General features: G+C 44.1%; 1 protein-coding gene across 2 annotated transcripts in view; it reads left to right on the top strand.

Moving 5' to 3' along the window:
• Positions 1-21,658, top strand: part of LOC141145142 (ras-related protein Rab-10-like) — an 81,219-nt gene that overhangs the window by 38,224 nt on the left and 21,337 nt on the right. The window contains exon 4 of one of the 2 annotated variants that reach the window (XM_073631528.1): positions 12,125-12,214. The exons of the other annotated variant lie outside the window; for it this stretch is intronic. Within the exon in view, the coding sequence (XP_073487629.1) occupies positions 12,125-12,214 (90 nt within the window). The remainder of the gene's footprint in view (positions 1-12,124; positions 12,215-21,658) is intronic. 2 annotated transcript variants of the gene reach the window in all.

Genomic DNA, 21,658 nt, shown 5'->3' with positions numbered 1-21,658 from the left:
TCCGGTCCCGCGCCATCTTGCCACGTCACCGGAAGTGCGTCATCCCATGCCATTTTGGTACACCCAAAGCGGAGAGGAACATGAGGAAGGCGCTACTCGGCGTCTCTACTCACCCTGGAGATGCCAGACAAGACCCTGGGGAGTAGGAGTGTCTAAGAAAAACAAGGCAAGTAACCACCCATGTAAATAGGAGGGCCCTTTTCAGCCTACACATGCAGAGAATACTGCAGACACAGCCACAACCAGCCTGAGTATACCAAAAAGGGGGGTCGGCTAACCACAGTTACCAGACCTAAAGAAAAATACCAAACATTACGGTGCGTACTCCTGGAGGTCTGGAAACACAAAACAACTGAGGGTCAGAGGAGAGAGAGGGGCCTTTTAAATTGTGTCTGATTTGTGTTTCCTGTTGAAGGCGGAGCCAATCAGCTCTCAAGTAGCTGTTCTGGAAGATGAAGGGGGAAAAGTGAAGGATTGAAACCCCTTTTAGGTTGTTTTTTTTGCAGTCTGTGTGGCATTGAGGAAATTTCACATCACCACTTTTTCTGGAGACACAACAGGAAATGAGAAGTCTCTAAAAGTGAGGAAAAAAATTCCCTTTGTAGATACAGTCAGGTCCATAAATATTGGGACATCGACACAATTCTAATCTTTTTGGCTCTATACACCACCACAATGGATTTGAAATGAAACGAACAAGATGTGCTTTAACTTCAGACTTTCAGCTTTAATTTGAGGGTATTTACATCCAAATTAGAACAGTCTGTATATGTGCCTCGCACTTTTTAAGGGACCAAAAGTAATGGGACAGATTAACAATCATCCATCAAACTTTCACTTTTTAATACTTGGTTGCAAATCCTTTTCAGTCAATTACAGCCTGAAGTCTGGAATGCATAGACATCACCAGATGCTGGGTTTCATCCCTGGTGATGCTCTGCCAGGCCTCTACTGCAACTGTCTTAAGTTCCTGCTTGTTCTTGGGACATTTTCCCTTTAGTTTTGTCTTCAGCATGCTCAATTGGATTCAGGCCAGGTGATTGACTTAGTAGTTTATTTAGTCCTAAATATCGGTTAGAGACCAAAAATGGTAAACCGACACATAGGGTAAATAGAAGGCGCTCAGAAACAATAAAGGTATACCTTGCAGTATACAATGATGGTGATAACCTCTATTGGTCAATAAGTTACCTGGGTGTAAACAATAAAGGTATACTTTGCAGTGTACAATAGTGGTGATAACCTCTATTAGTGAATAAATCACCTAAGTGTAGCACACTGAATTAACAGTGGACCACAAAAGTATATAAACCTGTAAACATAAAATAAAACATTCGAATATATAGTGTGACCATATGAATTAATACACACATATATAAATGTGACAACAACTTGAAAAAATAAACACGTGCAAATATTTCAATTCATGCTGCAAAAGCCAGAAACTCCAAATACAGTCCATGAATGAAAACAGCCTCCAAACAGGCTGCAGGTGATAAAAAATGGTGACGAAAAAAATCAAATGTCCCACACAGATGATTTCTCAGTGATAAATGTCAAATGATGAGTAACTTCGTGCTTCTTCCACCTCACCACCGTGCCAGTGAATCACACTCTCCAGACATACACTCACCGAAATAAAATGCCAGCATTCTCATGCAAGGCAAAACACGCTCTCTTTACCACACTCCAGGGTAAATAGTGTATACGAGGTTCACAGCGATGGTATTCAATGGATCCACATAAAAGAAAATGAATGCTCCAATAGTGTAATTCAGCAACAACAATTTATTAAAATCACTGCAATCCTCACACATAGCACTCACATTGTGTAAAAGTAAAAAAGGCAAAGAACGTGTAATCAACAGCAAGCCTCAACTTTGTGGATAAAACAATATAACCAATGGTCACGGCGGACCCGAGGTGTGCAGCTGCTGGGTATGCTCTCACCCCTCCCTCGGGAAACCTCCGTACCTCCGTGCGCTCGTAATCCTATCTTCCTGTGTGGCTGACAGCATGTACGTCACAACTCACAGCCACGCCCCCAAGGGCGTGGCTATTGGTTATATTGTTTTATCCACAAAGTTGAGGCTTGCTGTTGATTACACGTTCTTTGCCTTTTTTACTTTTACACAATGTGAGTGCTATGTGTGAGGATTGCAGTGATTTTGGAGTGGTAAAGAGTGGAGTGTGGTAAAGAGAGCGTGTTTTGCCTTGCATGAGAATGCTGGCATTTTATTTCGGTGAGTGTATGTCTGGAGAGTGTGATTCACTGGCACGGTGGTGAGGTGGAAGAAGCACGAAGTTACTCATCATTTGACATTTATCACTGAGAAATCATCTGTGTGGGACACAGATATACCTTTATTGTTTAGTATACCTTTATTGTATACCTTTATACCTTTATACCTTTATTGTTTACACCCAGGTAACTTATTGACCAATAGAGGTTATCACCATCATTGTATACTGCAAGGTATACCTTTATTGTTTCTGAGCGCCTTCTATTTACCCTATGTGTCGGTTTACCATTTTTGGTCACTAACCGATATTTAGGACTAAATAAACTACTGATTTATATTTTGATTTTAAGGGGGCAGCTCGACACTTTTTGTGTTCACTAGTTTATTATTATTTATTCACTGTCACTGGTGTACATTTACTTAGTATTTTTGAAGTTTATTTGGGTGCCAGTGGCGCGGTGGAGGTGTTCCTCATGCAGAGGGCGTTAGCATATAGATAACCTATTTTTACAGGTGATTGACTTGCCATTGCATAAAATTCCACTTCTTCTTCTTTCCCTTAAAAAACTCTTTGGTTGCTTTCGCAGTATGCTTCAGGTCATTGTCCATCTGCACTGTGAAGCGCCGTCCAATGAATTCTGAAGCATTTTGCTGAATATGAGCAGATAATATTGCCCGAAACACTTCAAAATTCATCTTGTTGCTTTTGTCAGCAGTCACATCAATAAATACAAGAGAACCAGATCCATTGGCAGCCATACATGCCCACTCCATGACACTACCGCCACCATGCTTCACTGATGAGGTGGTATGCTTTGGATCATGAGCAGTTCCTTTCCTTCTCTATACTCTTCTCTTCCCATCACTCTGGTACAAGTTGATTTTGGTCTCATCTGTCCATAGGATGTTGTTCCAGGACTGTGAAGTCTTTTTTAGATGTTGTTTGGCAAACTCTAATCTGGCCTTCCTGATTTTGAGGCTCACCAATGGTTTACATCTTGTGGTGAACCCTCTGTATTCACTCTGGTGAAGTCTTTTCTTGATTGTTGACTTTGACACACATACACCTACCTCCTGGAGAGTGTTCTTGATCTGGCCAACTGTTGTGAAGGGTGTTTTCTTCACCAGGGAAAGAATTCTTCGGTCATCCACCACAGTTGTTTTCCGTGGTCTTCCGGGTCTTTTGGTGTTGCTGAACTCACCTGTGCATTCTTCCTTTTTAAGGATGTTCCAAACAGTTGATTTGGCCACACCTAATGTTTCTGCTATCTCTCTGATGGGTTTGTTTTGTTTTTTTCAGCCTAATGATGGCTTGCTTCACTGATAGTGACAGCTCTTTGGATCTCATATTGAGAGTTGACAGCAACAGATTCCAAATGCAAATAGCACACTTGAAATGAACTCTGGACCTTTTATCCGCTCCTTGTAAATGGGATAATGAGGGAATAACACACACCTGGCCATGGAACAGCTGAGCAGCCAATTGTCCCATTACTTTTGGTCCCTTAAAAAGTGGGAGGCACATATACAAATTGTTGTAATTCCTATACCGTTCACCTGATTTGGATGTAAATACCCTAAAATTAAAGCTGAAAGTCTGCAGTTAAAGCACATCTTGTTCGTTTCATTTCAAATCCATTGTGGTGGTGTATAGAGCCAAAAAGATTAGAATTGTGTCGATGTCCCAATATTTATGGACCTGACTGTATGTCACTGAAACAGATGTGATTGTATGAACATTGCCCTCACTTCTTGTTTTGGTGTTAGCTGTAAAATGTTGTATTTTCCATCACTTTCAGACATAGAGGGTGAATTTACTCAATGGGGACAGCAATAAAAACTTGAGAGGGGTTCTTATCCTTTTCACAAAACCTAACCACCTACAATGAGCCCTTAATCATTTTCCCCACCACCTGAAACTTCCACACCCTAATTTTCTAACTTTAAAATAAAGCTAAACTTACCTTTCCTTCAATGGTCCCTGTCCCTCACCAGTGCTGATATCTTCTCCTGGGTGTCGGTCTTCGGCCATCTTCATTGACCATACACAGGAGTCAGTCATCCCAGCAGACAGAGACCATTCTGTCAATGAAAGCTGAGCCGCACATGCGTTTATATGCCGGAGAAGACAGTGAGCAGGCGGGTAGGTGTATTTTATTGAAGAAGAGACATTGAAAGTCTCTTTTGAAATAAAGAGCCTGCCTACTTGCTGTTTGTGTTTTAAAACTTAACTCACGCTAACACTTAACCCATCTCATAAAGTGTGAACTAACTAGAATATTTAGGCCCTAAACCCCTGAACCGAACAGTAAGCTAACATAACCCCTAAACTAATGCTGATTAACCCCTATTCTGCTTCATTATCTTTGTTTGGAAGCCTCTAGCAATACCTATGTGCCACAGGTATGTAGTGCTGAGTTACTAGCACCAGATAATTTGCATAAAAAGCAGGCATAATCTATGTGTCTGTGCTTTAATTTAGTTTTGTTTATAAATACCTCAAATCCTGGAGCGTTCTGGTATGCTAATTAGCACTACTGGCCAGATAGGTCGGCCAGCCCAGTGGTGGGCCAGTAGGAAGATGTAGGAGGGGGTTGTGCCACACTCTTTATCAATGAAAACTGTTTAAAATTTGCACACCAGAGTGCCCCAAGACTTCAGTCAATAAGGGGTTGATTTACTAAAACTGGAGAGTGCAAAATCTAGTGCAGCTGTGTATGGTAGCCAAACAACTTCTAACGTCAGCTTTTTCAATTAAGCTTTGACAAAAATACTGGAATCTGATTGCTTTTTATGCAGAGCTGCGCCCGATTTTGCACTCTCTTGTTTTAATAAATCCACCCCTCAGTGCTGGTTCACACTGCTGCGCTGCGAATTTGTTCCGTTTTTTTGTCCTGTGTGAGGTGTGATTTTACTGCAAATTTACCGCGATTTTAACGCGATTTTACCGCGAATTTCAGGAGTTGGTCATAGCTGCGATTGATGTTCTAGCCAATGGAATCATAATGGAAAAAGAAAAAAGGTGTTAACTTCCTGTGTATTTCCTGGTTTTTGTGGAGAGTAGTGTGGTGGAATTCACACATATCTGAACCAACAATGCGATTCCAGAACGATTTACATTGATGTCTATGGAGGCTAAATTCGCAACGCAAAGCAGTAAACTCGCACAAGACCCTTTTTTTTATCGCATCGCATTTGTAGGGGAATCGCAACGCATGTATGTGAACGACGGTCATTGAAAACAATGACTTTATGGATGACATGCGAATTTAGAATGTTTTTGACACATCGAATTCGTCATGAACTCGCATCAGTGTGAACCGGCACTAAGTGACTAAAACAGGAAAGCTAAACTGACATGCAATATGTGGAGAGGCCTAATAATATATGTAGTGTCATGGCAAGATTAAGTAGGCTTAAATTTAAAGGAGAAGTAGAGCCAAAGTTTCGTTCTGCACTACTGTGACCCTTTCCAGGAGGCAGCAGGCTAAAGACTGCTTTTGGCTGACATCACAGAGCCGGTCCAGGTTCGGGCAAGATTGCTGCAAAGGAGTCGGGATCTGCCTGGATCGGCACCCGGCTCAGCCTCTCAGCAAGTCGCTGAGAGCCTGATCTGGATGCTCCCACCCCCCTCCACAGTCCAGTGCTCCAGTGAGCGCGGGGGGCAGAGGAGAGAGCTGCTGACTGCAAGTCACTAGCTTTCTGCTCAGTGAGCTGTGAGAACTGAGCAATCAGTGGTGTTTGATCGCTCGGTGCTCAGTGTTGGAGGCGCCGGGGGGACAGATGCAGCATCAGAGCGATGCTGCATCCATCTAGGTAAGTATCAAAATACATTTCTTTTAAATTTGCTTAGGTGTTTCTCTAGTTCTCCTTAATGTTAGGAATGGAATGTTGATTTGTGTGTATTCTGGCACTGGTGGCCCATTTCTGCAGGCAGATGAAAAAAACTGTCATTTAGAATTTATATCTTTACTTTGTAAATTATATTTTCTACTTTATCTTTCGAAGGACCAAAATCATTCAATTCTTTTTTTGGAGTCTATCCACTTTGAAATCTTTTTGGGGAATTTAAATGAACTTAATTACTATTTCAGCTGTAGTTTTTATTGACTTTATGTATTTGCTTTTTATTCCTGATATTTATATATGATCTTTCAATACTGTCAAACCTAAAGCCCTGTACACACGGTCGGATTTTCCAATGGAAAATGTGTGATAGGACCTTGTTGTCAGAAATTCCGACCGTGTGTAGGCTCCATCACACATTTTCCATCTGAATTTCCGACACACAAAGTTTGAGAGCAGGATATAAAATTTTCTGACAACAAAATCCGTTGTCGTAAATTCTGATCGTGTGTACACAAATCCGACGCACAAAGTGCCACGCATGCTCAGAATAAATAAAGAGATGAAAGCTATTGGCTACTGCCCCGTTTATAGTCCCGATGTACGTGTTTTACGTCACCGCGTTCAGAACGATCGGATTTTCCGACAACTTTGTGTGACCGTGTGTATGCAAGACAAGTTTGAGCCAACATCCGTCGGAAAAAATCAATGGATTTTGTTGTCGGAATGTCCGATCAATGTCGGACCGTGTGTACAGGGCATTAGTCTCCTTGAATATTCCATCATAGATATGTGACATGCCCCAGGAGATTGCAGGGAACTGACAAAGTGCCATGTGAGCTTGCACATGTGCAGTGGGGAGCCAGCTATGATTCCTCAGGATGCCACAGCCGGCTCTCATATCCAAAATGCATAAGACAGTGCTGGACACCAGGCACTAATAAGTACCTGATTTTTCAAAGTCAGCAGTTACAATATTTGTAGATGCTGACTTAAAAAAAAAGAAAAAAACTGAAGTTCCTCTTTAATATTTGGTTGAATGTCAATATAATTCTTAGTGTAAATAGGTACTATTGTCCACATGCTCCTAGACCAGATTATTCACTACTGTATGACTAAATGTAGAAAAGACTTCCCTTTATATCTTTAAAGTTTAACTTCAGGCAAAAAGGATTTGTATTTCTAAACCACCTAGTTCAATCTACACTATATTATAATATTTGTGGATCAGATATTCAGTCCATTATTTTATTGGATCTTGCATTTTCAAACATTTTATGGCGTTACAACCTCATCTTACTTTTGTAGGCGCACACGTTCATTCTAAACTTCTTATGCAGCGTACACACGGTCAGACTTTTCCATCAGACTGATCCGAAGGACCGAGTCCGGCGGACAATCCGATCGTGTGTGGGCTTCATCGGACCTTCAGCGGACTTTTTCTGTTGAAAGTCTGACGGACTTTAGATTTGGAACATGCTTCAAATCTTTACGTCGTAACTCCGCCGGACCCAGAAATCTGCTCGTCTGTATGCTAGTCCGACGGACAAAAACCCACGCTAGGGCAGCTATTGGCTACTGGCTATCAACTTCCTTATTTTAGTCCGGTCGTACGTCATCACGTTCGAATCCGTCGGACTTTTGTGTGATCGTATGTAGGCAAGTCCATTCGTTAAAAAGTCCGTCGGAAGTCCGTTGAGAGTCCGTTGGAGCAGTCCGGTCGAAAAGTCCGCCCGTGTGTACGCAGCTTTACTATTCTTGCTAACCTCAGGCATTTGTGCTCTTACTAACCACTCCTTAGCTTTGCTGCCTTATACTTTTTCATCCTCCCTTCCCCCTATTCCTCTTATTAAAGTGTTATTAAACCCTATAAATTTAAACCTGGACCTGAGTCTAACATGTATGCTGTGTGTCTTTCTTTGCGAGTGTGTGATTTCTTCGATTTTCCTCTATAAAAATCCTCTCCTTTATAGGTTCTGGTTTTCAAGTGGTTCTGTTCCCTTATGGGGACTCATGGAGCCACCTCTGTATGCCCTTCCAGCTGGTTGGCTGACTCCTCTCCCTACACTGCATGCATCCACAGCAGCATATAGCATCAAAGCCTAGGGCTAAAAACTGCTCTCCCTCTTCTCTATGCCTGCACTGTCCTGTACAGGGTGACCCTTCCCCTACTTAATTCAGGGAAGTGACCCTGTGACCTGATGCTAGTGATTTTGAATGCAGATGCTTCTCCACACATCTAAACCAAAAATGTATGGGGGCTGCTGCATTGTTTAAATAGAATGTATTTATTGAAAAAAAATGTGTTTAGTACTACTTTAAACCAAACCTGAGACTCATTTGAAACTTTTAAAAGTAAAGTTGCAGGCATCATCAGGACGCTTTCCTAAGACAGGGCTGTCAGTTGATGGGGCTTAGGACTGAAGTTAAAGAAGTCACCCCTTTGAAACAAACTGAAATCGGTTTCGGAGAAACAGAGAGGATTTTCTGGCAAATGTCCATAATCTTAGACAGGAATTTTCCTTTTACAATTTACAATGGCTGACAGATTCATTTAAAACATAAAGTGGTTGTAAACCTCAGACATGAAATATGAACAAAGCATATCCCTCTATACTGTGTTCTTGTAGCAATTAAGAGCACTTTCGGCGTGTACACACGAGCGGACTTTTCGGCATCAAAGGTCCAATGGTCTTTCCGACGGACTTTCAACGGACTTTTGAACAAACGGACTTGGCTACACACGATCACACCAAAGTCCGACAGATTCGTACGTGATGACGTACACCGGACTAAAATAAGGAAGTTGATAGCCAGTAGCTGCCCTAGCATTGGTTTTCGTCCATTGGAAAGATTTGAAACATGTTCCAAATCTAAAGTCTGTCAGATTTTCGACCGAAAAAGTCAGCTGCAGGTCCGATGAAGCCCACACACGGTCGAATTGCCTGATGGATTCATCCCGTCGGACCAGTCTGATGGAAAAGTCCGCCCGTGTGTACACGGCATAAGTGTCATTTCTGTCTGCTGCTTCATTCCTCTGCTATCAACGTGAATCACTTCTGACAAGTTTTATTGACACCAAGAGAAAATGGTGACAGGGAGGGAGCTCTGGCTGATTGACAGCCTCAGCTCTATTTCTGTGTGCTGTGTGCATAGGGGGGGGGGTGTCCTTTCCCTCCAATCAGGTCTCAGAGCTCTCCTCACTGATCTTTGCAAAGTAAAAGTCTGCAGTCTGCTCACATAATTTGTAATAAAAACATATTTTCCATTCTGAAGCTTCCCTCCAACCATTTTGCATATTATTTTATATATACTGTGACTCTGTACTTGCCAAATATGCTGCAGAAATCTCCCTCTGCTGAGTCTGGCTGCATGCATTTTAACGGTGGACATCTGAAGCTGCTGCCTGTTCACTTCCTGGATTTACACAGAGGCACACCTCCAGCTCTGCAGCTCTCATTGGCCCTCTTATGACTCATCCCTCCTCCCTTCCTGGCAAACTCTCTCCAGAGAGAGCTGTGCATGATGTCATAAGCCTAGGCTTTTTACCAGACAAGAAACAGGAAGTGGGCTGTATAAGGTATTTACTGGCAGAAAAAAAAATGTTTTACTATCCAAAGTTAAAAAAACAACAAGGGCAGAAGATTTAATAGATGGAAAGTTGAAAAAATGACTGAAGGTCCACTTTCAGCTCCCCTCTTTCTGAACTATGGGACAGGCTTATAAATTCAGCACTTTGAATGTAGAGACAAGAGGGCTGCAGATAAACAGGTACAGTAATACCTCGGATTGCGAGTAACGTGGTTTACGAGCGTTTCGCAATAAGAGCTATTTTTTTTAAAATCCTGATTCACTTTGCAAGAGTTGTCTTTCAAAATGAGCAGGATTCAAGCCTCTGGGGTGTGCAGTACCGCATTTGGCAGAGGTGCAGGGGTGCCGGTGACACTCGGAGCCGTTCGGAGCAGTTCAGAGCTGCTCGGAAACACTCCGTCCCGAGTGTCTCCGAGCTTCTCTGAGTGCATCTGAGCGTCTTCGAGTGCTCTCCGAGTGTTTCCGAATGTCTCCAGCGCCCCCCCCCCACCTCTGGTTACATACAGTACTGCATACACTAGCAGTGCCACTGGAACGGATTATCTGAGTTTCCATTATTTCCTATGGGGAAACTCGCTTTGATATACGAGTGCTTTGGATTACAAGCATTCTTCTGGAACTAATTATGCTCGTAATCCAAGGTACTACTGTACAACTTATGTAGGAGAATGTGTTTCATCTTTGTGTATCCCCTGAGGATAGCCACTTCACTGGGTATATGTAAGGGTTTACAACCACTTTAATGTTTAGTTTAAAAGTTAAATGTCTAGATGCGTATATTTTCACCAGCTTTTATGAAGATTGTGCTAGATGATCTTATAACAGCTTCAACTCTTCTGGAAAGGCTGTCCACAAGGTTTAGGAATGTGTCTTTGAGAATGTTTGACTATTCTTCCAGAAGTGCATTTGTGAGGTCAGGCACTGATGTGGACGAAAAGGCCTGGCTCGAAGCCTCCACTCTAATCCATCCCAAATGTGTTCTATCGGGTTGAGGTCAGGACTTTGTGCAGGCCAGTCAAGTTCCTCCACCCCAAACTCACTCATCCATGTCTCTATGGACCTTGCTTTGTGCTCTGGTGTGCAGTCATGTTGGAACAAGAAGGGGCCATCCCCAAACTGTTCCCACAAAGTTGGGAGCATGAAATTGTCCAAAATGTCTTGGTATGCTGATACCTTAAAAGTTCCCTTCACTGGAACTAAGGGGCCAAGCCCAACCCTTGAAAAACAACCCCACACCATAACCCCCCCCTCCACCAAATGATTTGGATCAGTGCAAAAGCAAGGTCCATAAAGACATGGATGAGCGAGTTTGGGGTGAAGTAACTTGACTGGCCTGTGAAGAGTCCTTACCTCAACCCTATAGAACACCTTTGAGAGGATTTAGTGTGGAAACTGCAAGCCAGGCCTTATCGTCCACATCAGTGTCTGACCTCACAAATGCACTTCTGTAAGAATGGTCAAACACTCCCATGGACACAGTCCTAAACCTTGTGCACAGCCTTCCCAGAAGAGTTGAAGCTGTTATAGCTGCAAAGGGTGGGCCAAATCAATATTGAACCCTATGGACTAAGACTGGGATGGCATTAAAGTTCATGTGCTTGTAAAGGCAGGTGTCCCAATAGTTTTGGTAATATAGTGTACATACTTTATTACTAGCAATATATTTAACATTGAACTATAGCAGTACAAGTAGCAAATTAGTTTAATTGCTGATGACAAGGAGCATGCTGACAGGAGGAGAAAGCAGAGTAAGAGGGAGATGAACTTATTACTGTGCTGCTTCTCTTGACTGCTCAGTCACAAGCTAGGAGGATCCAGGAGGACCTGTGCTCACAAGTAGTGGCTGTAAATGGGCTGAATAATGCTGGTCATCAGACTGATGACATCTAGTGGAAGAAAAGAATACTGCAGGTGAAATCTTTGGATTAAATGTGAATATTGTGGCAAAAGCTGTTTTTGTTCTTTTATCTTTTACTGGGCTATTCATTTTATATTATTATTTTGGCCCAGAGTTCTGCTTTAATAAAGTATGTGACATGTACATTCTTTTCTATTCATACAGTACATACATGAAAGAAAATACTGACATCTCTGTTCAAACTTGGGTTTAAATGTACTTTAGCCTTTTTTTTTTTTAAGTATTTCCCAGTGACATGCTTTTCTTGTATGTTTATCTCCGTCTCCCTAGTACTATATTCTATTTGCCATTCCCAGTAATCGTCTCTGGCAAGAGTTGAAAGCCTGTAACTGGTTCACTATTGTTAGACTAAATGAATTCTGAATGGAAATGCAGAAAAGTGTCAGCCCTCATATTACCGCCATACAAAATGTAGGGGATTTTGGGTGTAAGGCTGTCATCTACAATGGATGGGAGCTGTAGTGCTTTGCAGAATCTATCCATTCCCAAAGTCGCTGCATCTTTACAATTTGCTTTTGTGATTCAGAAAGCTGGGGAAGAAGTGGAGGTAGTTCTCCTGGGAAATAAGTGTGACAAGGAAGACGAACGTGAGGTTTCAAAAGAGAGAGGGGAAAAGGTAAGCATTGATTATCTCTGCATATAAAAGTATTTGAGTTAGGCGGGTACACTGCATCTGTAATGTGCCTGACCATGCAGTTCTGTCATTAGGAACTAATGTTGCTTAGAATGGAATTCTCATTCTGCAATATTGATTGCACCTCTTTCTTAAGCTGTAAGTTTGAAAAATGTCTTTTAATTTACGTATTAAAGTTTTATCCATTGGTTCAAACTTTTCAAACTTATTTATTATCTGCTAACTTTATTTGTTACTCTCTTGGAAATGTAATGTCTTTGCAAATCAAGCTTAAATCCTGGCTGTAACAGTGTCAGTTTAAGGACTGCTCTACTTAAAGCCACTCAGAATAAGGTAAAGATGAATCCAACGATCGAGGTAACCAGTGCTCCTAAAAAAAAAAAAATCACATCTGTGGCCAGAATTTCTTAGCTGTCTTCTACTGCAAGTGAATTGACATGTTCTCTCGACTCCCTGAAGGTGTCTACTGGCACCAAGATTACATTAAACAGCTAAAGAATTGTGAAATTTATCAAAACTGGAGCAGACAGAATCCAACAGAATTTGGAGCAGCTGTGAATGGCAACCAATCTTTTTCTAACTTCAAAATGTTCCATTCAGCTTCAGTGGCGGCTGGTGCTCAAAATTATTTGGGGGGCGCAAACAAACTGAAAAAATTCTGAAAAATACTTAAAAAAAAAAACATCAATTGCAGCTTCACTGTGCCTATCATATTCAGCCACTTTGCCCATCAAATGCAGCCACTGTGCCCTCAATTGCAGCCACTGTGCACAGCAAATGCAACCACTGTGCCCATCATATGCAGCCACTGTGCCCATCAAATACAGCCACTTTGCTATCAAATGCAGCCCCTGTGCCCATCATATGCAGCCACTGTGCCCATCATGTGCAGCCACTGTGCCCACCCAATACAGTCACTGTGCCCACAAAATACAGTCACTGTGCCCACCAAATACAGTCATTGCGCCCATCATATGCAGCCACAGTGCCCATCATATGCAGCCACTGTGCTCATCAAATACAGTCACTGTGGCCATCATATGCAGCCACTGTGCCCATCAAATACAGCCACTGTGCCCATCATATGCAGCCACTGTGCCCATCAAATACAGTCACTGTGCCCATCATATGCAGCCACTGTGCCCACCGACCCCCCCCCCACTCGCGGGAATTGTGGCTCTGGCAGCACCCCCAACCCCCTTCCCCCCGCATACATGGCTCTGACAGATCCCCTGGCACTTACCGCCAGGCAGCAGCTTCTCTCCAAGTGCACCAGAGCGGTGGCGACCTCCGCTCCAGCATGTGTCTCCTCCGCTCCTCTTCCTAAGTGCCAGGCATCCAATTGGCCAAAGCGCCAGGCCACCCTGTCAGGAGACAGGTCTTACGCCCTGCCTCCTGAATGGCGGGGAGGAAGGTTAGTGTGAAAATAGTGAAAATTAATTAGCTATTGTCACAAAATAGGGTGGGAATAGCCCACCCTATTTTGAAGCCTATTAGAGCCTCTTGCTCTAATCAGGTGCTTCAAAAAGTACCACCCCCTCCCATCCTGAAAGGGTCCAGGCGCATGGGTGGGGGGACGGCGCCCGTGCGCCCACAATGCACGAGCCACCACTGTTCAGCTTTGAAAATAAAAGATAGAAGCTGATTGGTTGCTATGCACAGCTGCTCCAGATTCTGTCTGCTGCAGTTTTGATTAACCCCCCTAGCGGTATTCCCGAGTCTGGCTCGGGGTGGATTTTCAATACCAAAAGCGGTATCCCCGAGCCAGACTCGGGCTTGCATCGCAGGATCCATGTAGAGTTTACTTACCTTGTCCCCTGGATCCTGCGATGTCTCCCTGCTGTGATCAGTGAGCCGCTGTGTCTCGCTCGATTCACAGTGCCGAGCTCCGTTCCCTGCGAGCGTTGCAATGCACGGGGACGGACTTCGGTGGCAAATTCAAAAAGTGAAACACACAGTACAGATACAGTATACTGTAATCTTACAGATTACAGTACTGTATGAAATAATTACACATCCCCTTTGTCCCTAGTGGTTTGTCCAGTGTCCTGCATGCACTTTTATATTATAAACACTGTTCTTGCTGCCTGGAAACTGGAGATTGTCCATAGCAACCAAAACTGTCCCTTTACATCAAAAGTGGCTTTAGAGCAGCTAGAAAACAGCGATAATAAATTAGAATCACTTGCAGAAATAAGCGATAGTGATTTGTGGGAAAATCCGTCATCAAACACTAAAAGTAACGACAGTGACAATTCTGCAACTGAGCAAATTTCAGTGTTTTTGATTTGATTACATTATTGAATAATTTTTATTATTATATTATTATTTGGTATAATTATTTATAGTTATTTATTATATTATAATTTTTTATTTCGTTTTTCAAACTTTATCATACCCAGGATGTCTACTAGACTCTTGTTTGGACAGATTTAAGTGAATTATTCCTAAGAATTACAGGCCTACAATATAAAACGCCAAATTTCTGTGCAAAATAATGGTACCGCTTTCAGCACCTAAAATCTGAAATAATCATACCGCCAGGGAGGTTAATTCCCCTAATTGTCTTTGTTTAATCACCTTCTTGCTCCAGTCTTCTGATTAAATAATGCAAGTTTGACTGAAGGGGCGGAGCCTTCTCTCTGCTCTTCTTCTTTTTTTTTTTTTTTTATACTTAAAATGATTTTAAATGGTAGCATTTAAAAAAAAAACAATAATAATCATGTTATACTTATCTGCTCTGTGCAATGTTTTTACACAAAGCAGCCCCGATCCTCCTCTTCTGGGGTCCCCCGACAGCGTTCTTGGTTCCTTCTCTTCTTGGTGTGCCTCCATAGGAAACCTTCCTATGGTGGCACACCTGCAGGTTTGGCCCTGCCCCCCCACTCCCTCATCATAGAATTTGACAGCAGCAGGAACCAATGGCTTCCACTGCTATCAATCTGCCCTGTGAGGAGGGAGAGAGCGGAGAGGGACGCTGCTCTCAGGCATAGCACTGGATCAAGATCGGGCTCGGGTAAATATAAGGGGGGCTGGAGGGAGAACTGCACACAGAAGGTTTTTGACCTTAATGCAGAGAATGCATTAAAGCGGAGTTCCACCCAAAAATGGAACTCCCGCTTTAAGTGTTGGTGACCCCCTGACATGCCACATTTGGCATGTCATTTTTTTTTTAACCCTGTTTTTAGAGGCACCCAGCTCCCACTTCCTCCCCTGGCACTGTGGCGCCGGAAGGAAGATCACCACTCCCCCCTCCCTCCCTGCAATCTTCTGAGACATGTCACAGGTCCCAGAAGATTGCCCGGCCAATCACAGGGCACGGCTCGCGCATGCACAGTGCGCAGCTGGGCGCCCATAGTTAGAATGCCGACGCCGCAGAGAGGAGGGGGGTATCGTGCGCCCGCATTGCTGGACCGTGGGACAGGTAAGTGTCTGATTAGTAAAAGTCAGCAGCTACACTTTTTGTAGCTGCTGACTTTTAAATGGGTGGAACTCCGCTTTAAGGTAAAAAAAACTTCTGCCTTTAGAATCACCTCAATGAAGGAAGATGTAGAAAAGGTCTGCTTGGTTAAATAATACAGATTAAAGTGTTAATAAACCCAGAACCTGCATTCACTATATCTGGTCTCCCATAGTACACAGAACATGGAAATGCAATTATTTTAGTAAATATAAACTGCTAAATACCTTTTCTCATTAGCAGTTAGAGCAGTCTTGTCTCTTCTCTCTGTGTCTGGTTAAAGCTTGTAGGAGGAGTTTTCATTCTCCGCTGATTGTCCTATAAGGCTGCAGGACCCCTGACCCTCTACCTTGACAGTGCTGATTGGCCCTGTGCTGAACACATGCACCCTCTCAAGGAAAAAAACAAAACACTCTAGCTACACACACCAAACTGAGCATGTGCAGCTTGCCCCTAAGGCTCTGTTCTATCAGCAGATAGATTGGGGACTCTGGAAGAAGGGGAGGATCAGAGAAGACAGGATCAAACAGCCTTTTTACACAATGCAAAGAATTAACCCCTTAGGTTCCACAGTGAGTATAACAAGCATGCTTTACTGCATATAATGTACAGGGAAATGATGTAGCAGTGTGCAGAGGGTCCATCCAGCTTTTGTAGTGATATTATGTTGTCACACCCCTTTAGCACCTGATAGTTCAAATACATGTACAAGCTATTGGGATTTGAGCATAGGTATATCTTTTTTCTGTTGTAACGCAGGTCAGTGACCAGATCAGAACATAGTAGCCCTCCCCCACTTTGGGTCTTAATACTCCTCGTTGGCATGGTGTCCATCTTAGCATTTGCAGTGGCAAGGCAGTGTAGGACTGGCCAGAAGAGGGATTACCTTGACGCAGTTGGTCAGCTTAAACATGTATTGTGTCCGTTCATAGGAGCTTAGAGGCAGAAAAGAAAACCACTGCCAGGGTGTCCAGGAGCAGCGATGTTTTGGCAGAAAAAACGCATGATGCATGTAAATGCTTGTAAATGCCTCTAAACGCACATTAACGCTAGGCGCGTTTAGCACTTGAGCATTCATTTATTTCAGTGACCAGAATAAATTATTATTCTGGCCACTGAAATGAATTGATGCCAAGCGCAGAACGCGCCTAAATGCGTTACACGCGTTTAAAGGTATGAAGTGTTTTTTCTGCAAAAACACCATCGCCAGGAGGAATAATGTCTAGGAGAGATGGCAAAACATCCAGTATGCATGAGCCTAAAGGTTTTTTTTCCCCCTAATGTGTTCTCTGCATTAAGATAATGTCTGTTCCCCCCTCCCCCTCCCTAACACTTACCTGACACCTTTATTGATCACTCACTGTACCTGGCTGAAGGTCTTCCTCTCTTCCTAGTCTCATGGGCTTTGCTGATAGCAGCAGGAGCCAATGGCACCTGCTGCTGTCAATCAAATCTGGTGAGGAGAGAGCAGGGCTGACCCATGCTGTTTGTGTGTCTATAGAAACACACAGCCTGCCTCAGCAGCGAGAACACATGTCTGCGTTATGTGCAGACACAAGAGCAGGAGCCCAGATGCTGGCGAGGGACAGCGGAAGAGGAGGTTTAGAGATGCTCTGTGCAATACCAGTGCACAGAGCAGGTAAGTATAAACCATTTTATTATTTAAGATTAAAAAAAATATTAGCATTAATAAAAGCAGTTATTGCTTTTTTGATCAATGTCAAACCAAAAATGATTGCAATGAACTATAGCAAATAAACATGCAATGCTCTAAGGTTTATTAGCAAAAGGGAAAAAAGGTTCTGCTGCAAGGTTTTGGCACCCCAGATGTTTATGGAAGATTGGCAACATCTGGTCATAGATAATAAAGGCATACAACCATCTGATCACAACAAACAATCGTTTCCAACAATAGATGAGTGTTTTTAGGCTTTGATGAGGCTCAAATGACAGCTGCTGTCAGGCTGTGGCTTTACCTGCAGTGTATGTCTTGTGCTAAATGAAATGATTATTTAGCATGACAACATAAAATGTTACTTTAGGACATTAGGAGGTGGAAAAAAAGCTGTAAGGATAGTGAAAATAAGGTAGCTGCCTCATCTGTGTTTTTCAATTTCATGGGCATAATACTGTACTATGCCTTGTCAAACTGTCAAGAATGGAGTACTATTGCGCCACCAGGTGTGTACTTTGAAAACTGCAGAAGCTCTGAATTTAGGCTCAAGAGAATGAAAAAAGAGCTGACTATCACAGTAGTAGTTCTACTATAGATTCCTTGTTTAAATAAACTAGGACAGAAGGAAGAAATCATAATAACCACACTTTCAGAAGATCTCATTTTCATACTATGTGCACTTCTATTATAAAATGTATTGTGCACAAACTCCACTTGGAGCTTGACTCATGGTGGTGGGTTGGTGGCTTAGCAAAAAAAAATAAGCAAATTTCCTAGCTTACCAAAGTTTTAACTTGTAGAAGCAACCTTTGGATTTAGAGTTTACTTCACATGGTGCATTAAAATTGCAATTACACTTCAAATATGTGCATTATTAAAGATGCCACATATTTTTAAAGATTTGTATTTCACAGCCTTGTGATCAGGGTCGAATATGTTGCCCCGGATATGAACTATAGAAATAGGGGTCGCCACTGCTATGAATAGAAAGACTAAATATGACTTAAATGATCAGAAGGATCTTGTTGCAAATTCATTTTGCATTGATGGGTTACAAGATGGTGTTTGTGCCCATAGTTTTTCAGCAGTGACATTTTCTGTGAGAAGCCCCCCCACCCCCACCCCCTCCTAGTTTTCTCATATATGATTACAGGGAATACAGTCTTTTGTATATCATTAGACTTCTTAAACTGGGTTAAGCTATACCCTTTCAACCCAGTACCCAACCAGAGCACCTTTTAGTGAAGCATAACTCTGCAGATATGGTGTGCTTGGGAAGGTTAAAACTGTAGTCTTTGGTGATACATTTGTCTCAGAGTTCAGACTGAATATATATTATAATCACTGGTATAGAATATACAGTAGGTATAACTAAATCCACTACATATACAGTGTACTGCCACACTATTCCCATTCCTCCCAACCATCCCAGATTCCGTGGGATCGTCCCGAGATTTCAAGTAAGTCCCCGAACCCAGTGCAGCACCACTCAGTAGTGGTATCCTCAATGTGTGCAATGTGTGCTCTCACACACAGTACCAAGTGAGAATTCATGGAAGAACGTTTGAGGAAGCACATTGTCTGTGGAAACATGTCAACCTGTATTCATTGTCTGTGTCCTGGTGGCAGTCACTTGTACAGTCTTCAATAAACATTGTTGTTCCGGCGAGCCAGGGTTATCACCCAGACCACCACACCAAGTCCTTTTGTATATTACATACATCTGGAGCAGCATACCGTTTTCTTTTTCCTTGGCAAAAGAGCTTGCTGACAATCTCTGCTCCCCCCTCCTCAATGTAGTCCTTGGTTGCTAGGACCGCCAGCGGCCTAGCAACCGATGAATACTTTGCAGGCCGCCTCCTAGCTATGCCCCCATCTTTGGTTCCTGATTCCTGCCTCCTCTTGTGTCTCAGAGACTGCTGCCCTTTTGAGAGTTCTGCAGCCCTTTACTTTCCAGCTTGTCACACAGAAGCTTCTGTGTGTTAGTGCAAGGCACCCAGGGCATATGCCCCAGATTTGCTTGTGGGTGCCCTGGGACCTGGCACCACACTGCCCACATTGTTTTTTTTTTTTATTGGGGATTCTGGAAGTGGCTTCTTTACCCACCTGTCAGAACTGTGTTTCAGGGAGTGGAAGCGAAGTGCTATGAAACTCCTCCTCGGCTCCATGCTACATTTCTTTTAGTCGGAGCTGTCAGCGGCACTGTGCTGAAAAAAGCACAGGAATACATAGCATTCTGTAATTGTGAGAGAGCTGGAGGGGTACTAGTAAGAGAGGAGATGGGGCATTGTTATGAGAGAGCTGGGGGGGCATTGTTGTGAGAGAGCTGGGGGGGCATTGGTGTGAGCTAGGGGGGCCATTGGTGAGAAAGCTGGGTGGGCATTGATGAGAGAGCTTGAGGGGGGCATTGGTGAGAGAGCTGGAGGGGGGGCATTGTTGAGAGAGCTGGGGGCATGACTGAGAAAGCTGGGGGGCATTGGTGAGAGGGCTAGGGGAAAATGGTGAGAGAGCTAGGGGGGGCATTGGTAAGATTGCTGGGGGGTATTGGTGAAATGCTGGGGGGCTATTGGTGAGAGAGCTGGGGGAGCATTGGTGAGAGAGCTGGGGGGGCATAGCTGGAAAAGCTGGGGGGCATTGGTGAGAGAGCTGGGGGGGCAATGGTGAGAATTCTGGGGGGTATTGGTGAAAAAGCTGGGGGTATTGGTGGGAGAGCTGGGGGGGGCATTGGTGAAAGAGCTGGGGGGAATTGGTGAGAGAGCTGGGGGGGCATTAGTGAAAGAGCTGGGGGCATCGGTGAGAGAGCTGGAGGGGGGCATGGCTAAGAAAGCTGGGGAGCATTGGTGAGAGAGCTGGGGGGGCAATGATGAGAGAGCTGGGGGGCATTGGTGAGAATGCTAGGGGGGTATTGGTAAAAAAGCTGGGGGGTATTGGTGAGAGAGATGGGGGGACATTGGTGAGAGCTGGGGGGGCATTGGTGAGAAAGCTGGGGGGGCATTGGTGAGAGAGCTGGGGGGCAATGGTGAGAGAGCTGGGGGGCATTGGTGAGAATGCTGGGGGCGCATTGGTGAGAATGCTGGGGGGGCATTGGTGAAAACTCTGGGGGGTATTGGTGAGAGAGCTGGGGGGGGGCATTGGTCAGAGAGCTGGAGGGGGGGCATTGTTGAGAGAGCTGGGGGCATGACTGAGAAAGCTGGGGGGCATTGGTGAGAGGGCTAGGGGAAAATGGTGAGAGAGCTAGGGGGGGCATTGGTAAGATTGCTGGGGGGTATTGGTGAAATGCTGGGGGGCTATTGGTGAGAGAGCTGGGGGAGCATTGGTGAGAGAGCTGGGGGGGCATAGCTGGAAAAGCTGGGGGGCATTGGTGAGAGAGCTGGGGGGGCAATGGTGAGAATTCTGGGGGGTATTGGTGAAAAAGCTGGGGGTATTGGTGGGAGAGCTGGGGGGGGCATTGGTGAAAGAGCTGGGGGGAATTGGTGAGAGAGCTGGGGGGGCATTAGTGAAAGAGCTGGGGGCATCGGTGAGAGAGCTGGAGGGGGGCATGGCTAAGAAAGCTGGGGAGCATTGGTGAGAGAGCTGGGGGGGCAATGATGAGAGAGCTGGGGGGCATTGGTGAGAATGCTAGGGGGCTATTGGTAAAAAAGCTGGGGGGTATTGGTGAGAGAGATGGGGGGACATTGGTGAGAGCTGGGGGGGCATTGGTGAGAAAGCTGGGGGGGCATTGGTGAGAGAGCTGGGGGGCAATGGTGAGAGAGCTGGGGGGCAATGGTGAGAGAGCTGGGGGGCATTGGTGAGAATGCTGGGGGCGCATTGGTGAGAATGCTGGGGGGGGCATTGGTGAAAACTCTGGGGGGTATTGGTGAGAGAGCTGGGGGGGGGCATTGGTCAGAGAGCTAGGGGAGGGTTGGTAAGAGGTGTGAGAGCTGGGGGGCATTAGTGAGAGAGCTTGGTTTTGTTTAACCACACCTCTTGCTATTAAAACTTTGGCCACACCCACATGCAGCTCACTTCCTCCTTTGATTGTCCCTCATTCTGAAGTTCAAAAGTTGGGAGGTATGTATTCCAACATACAGAAAATAGACAAAGTGTACTGTTCACCCAGTACAGACAAATGCAACTGGGATTAGTCCTGTCTCTGTAGAACTAAAAGTACCAGCACACTAACTGCTGATCCCTATTATCTGTAGAATTAAGTCCCAATCTCCCCACTGATATACAGCATATCTTGTATTTCTCCTGTCCCTACAGGTCACAGCACACTACACATGTACACTTTCAGATTTTACAGCAACAG

The sequence above is a fragment of the Aquarana catesbeiana genome, linkage group LG05 (assembly GCF_042186555.1).
Source record: "Aquarana catesbeiana isolate 2022-GZ linkage group LG05, ASM4218655v1, whole genome shotgun sequence".
Lineage (NCBI taxonomy): Eukaryota > Metazoa > Chordata > Amphibia > Anura > Ranidae > Aquarana > Aquarana catesbeiana.
The sequence above is the reverse complement of the archived record's forward strand: the minus strand, read 5'-3'. Positions and strand labels throughout refer to the sequence as shown.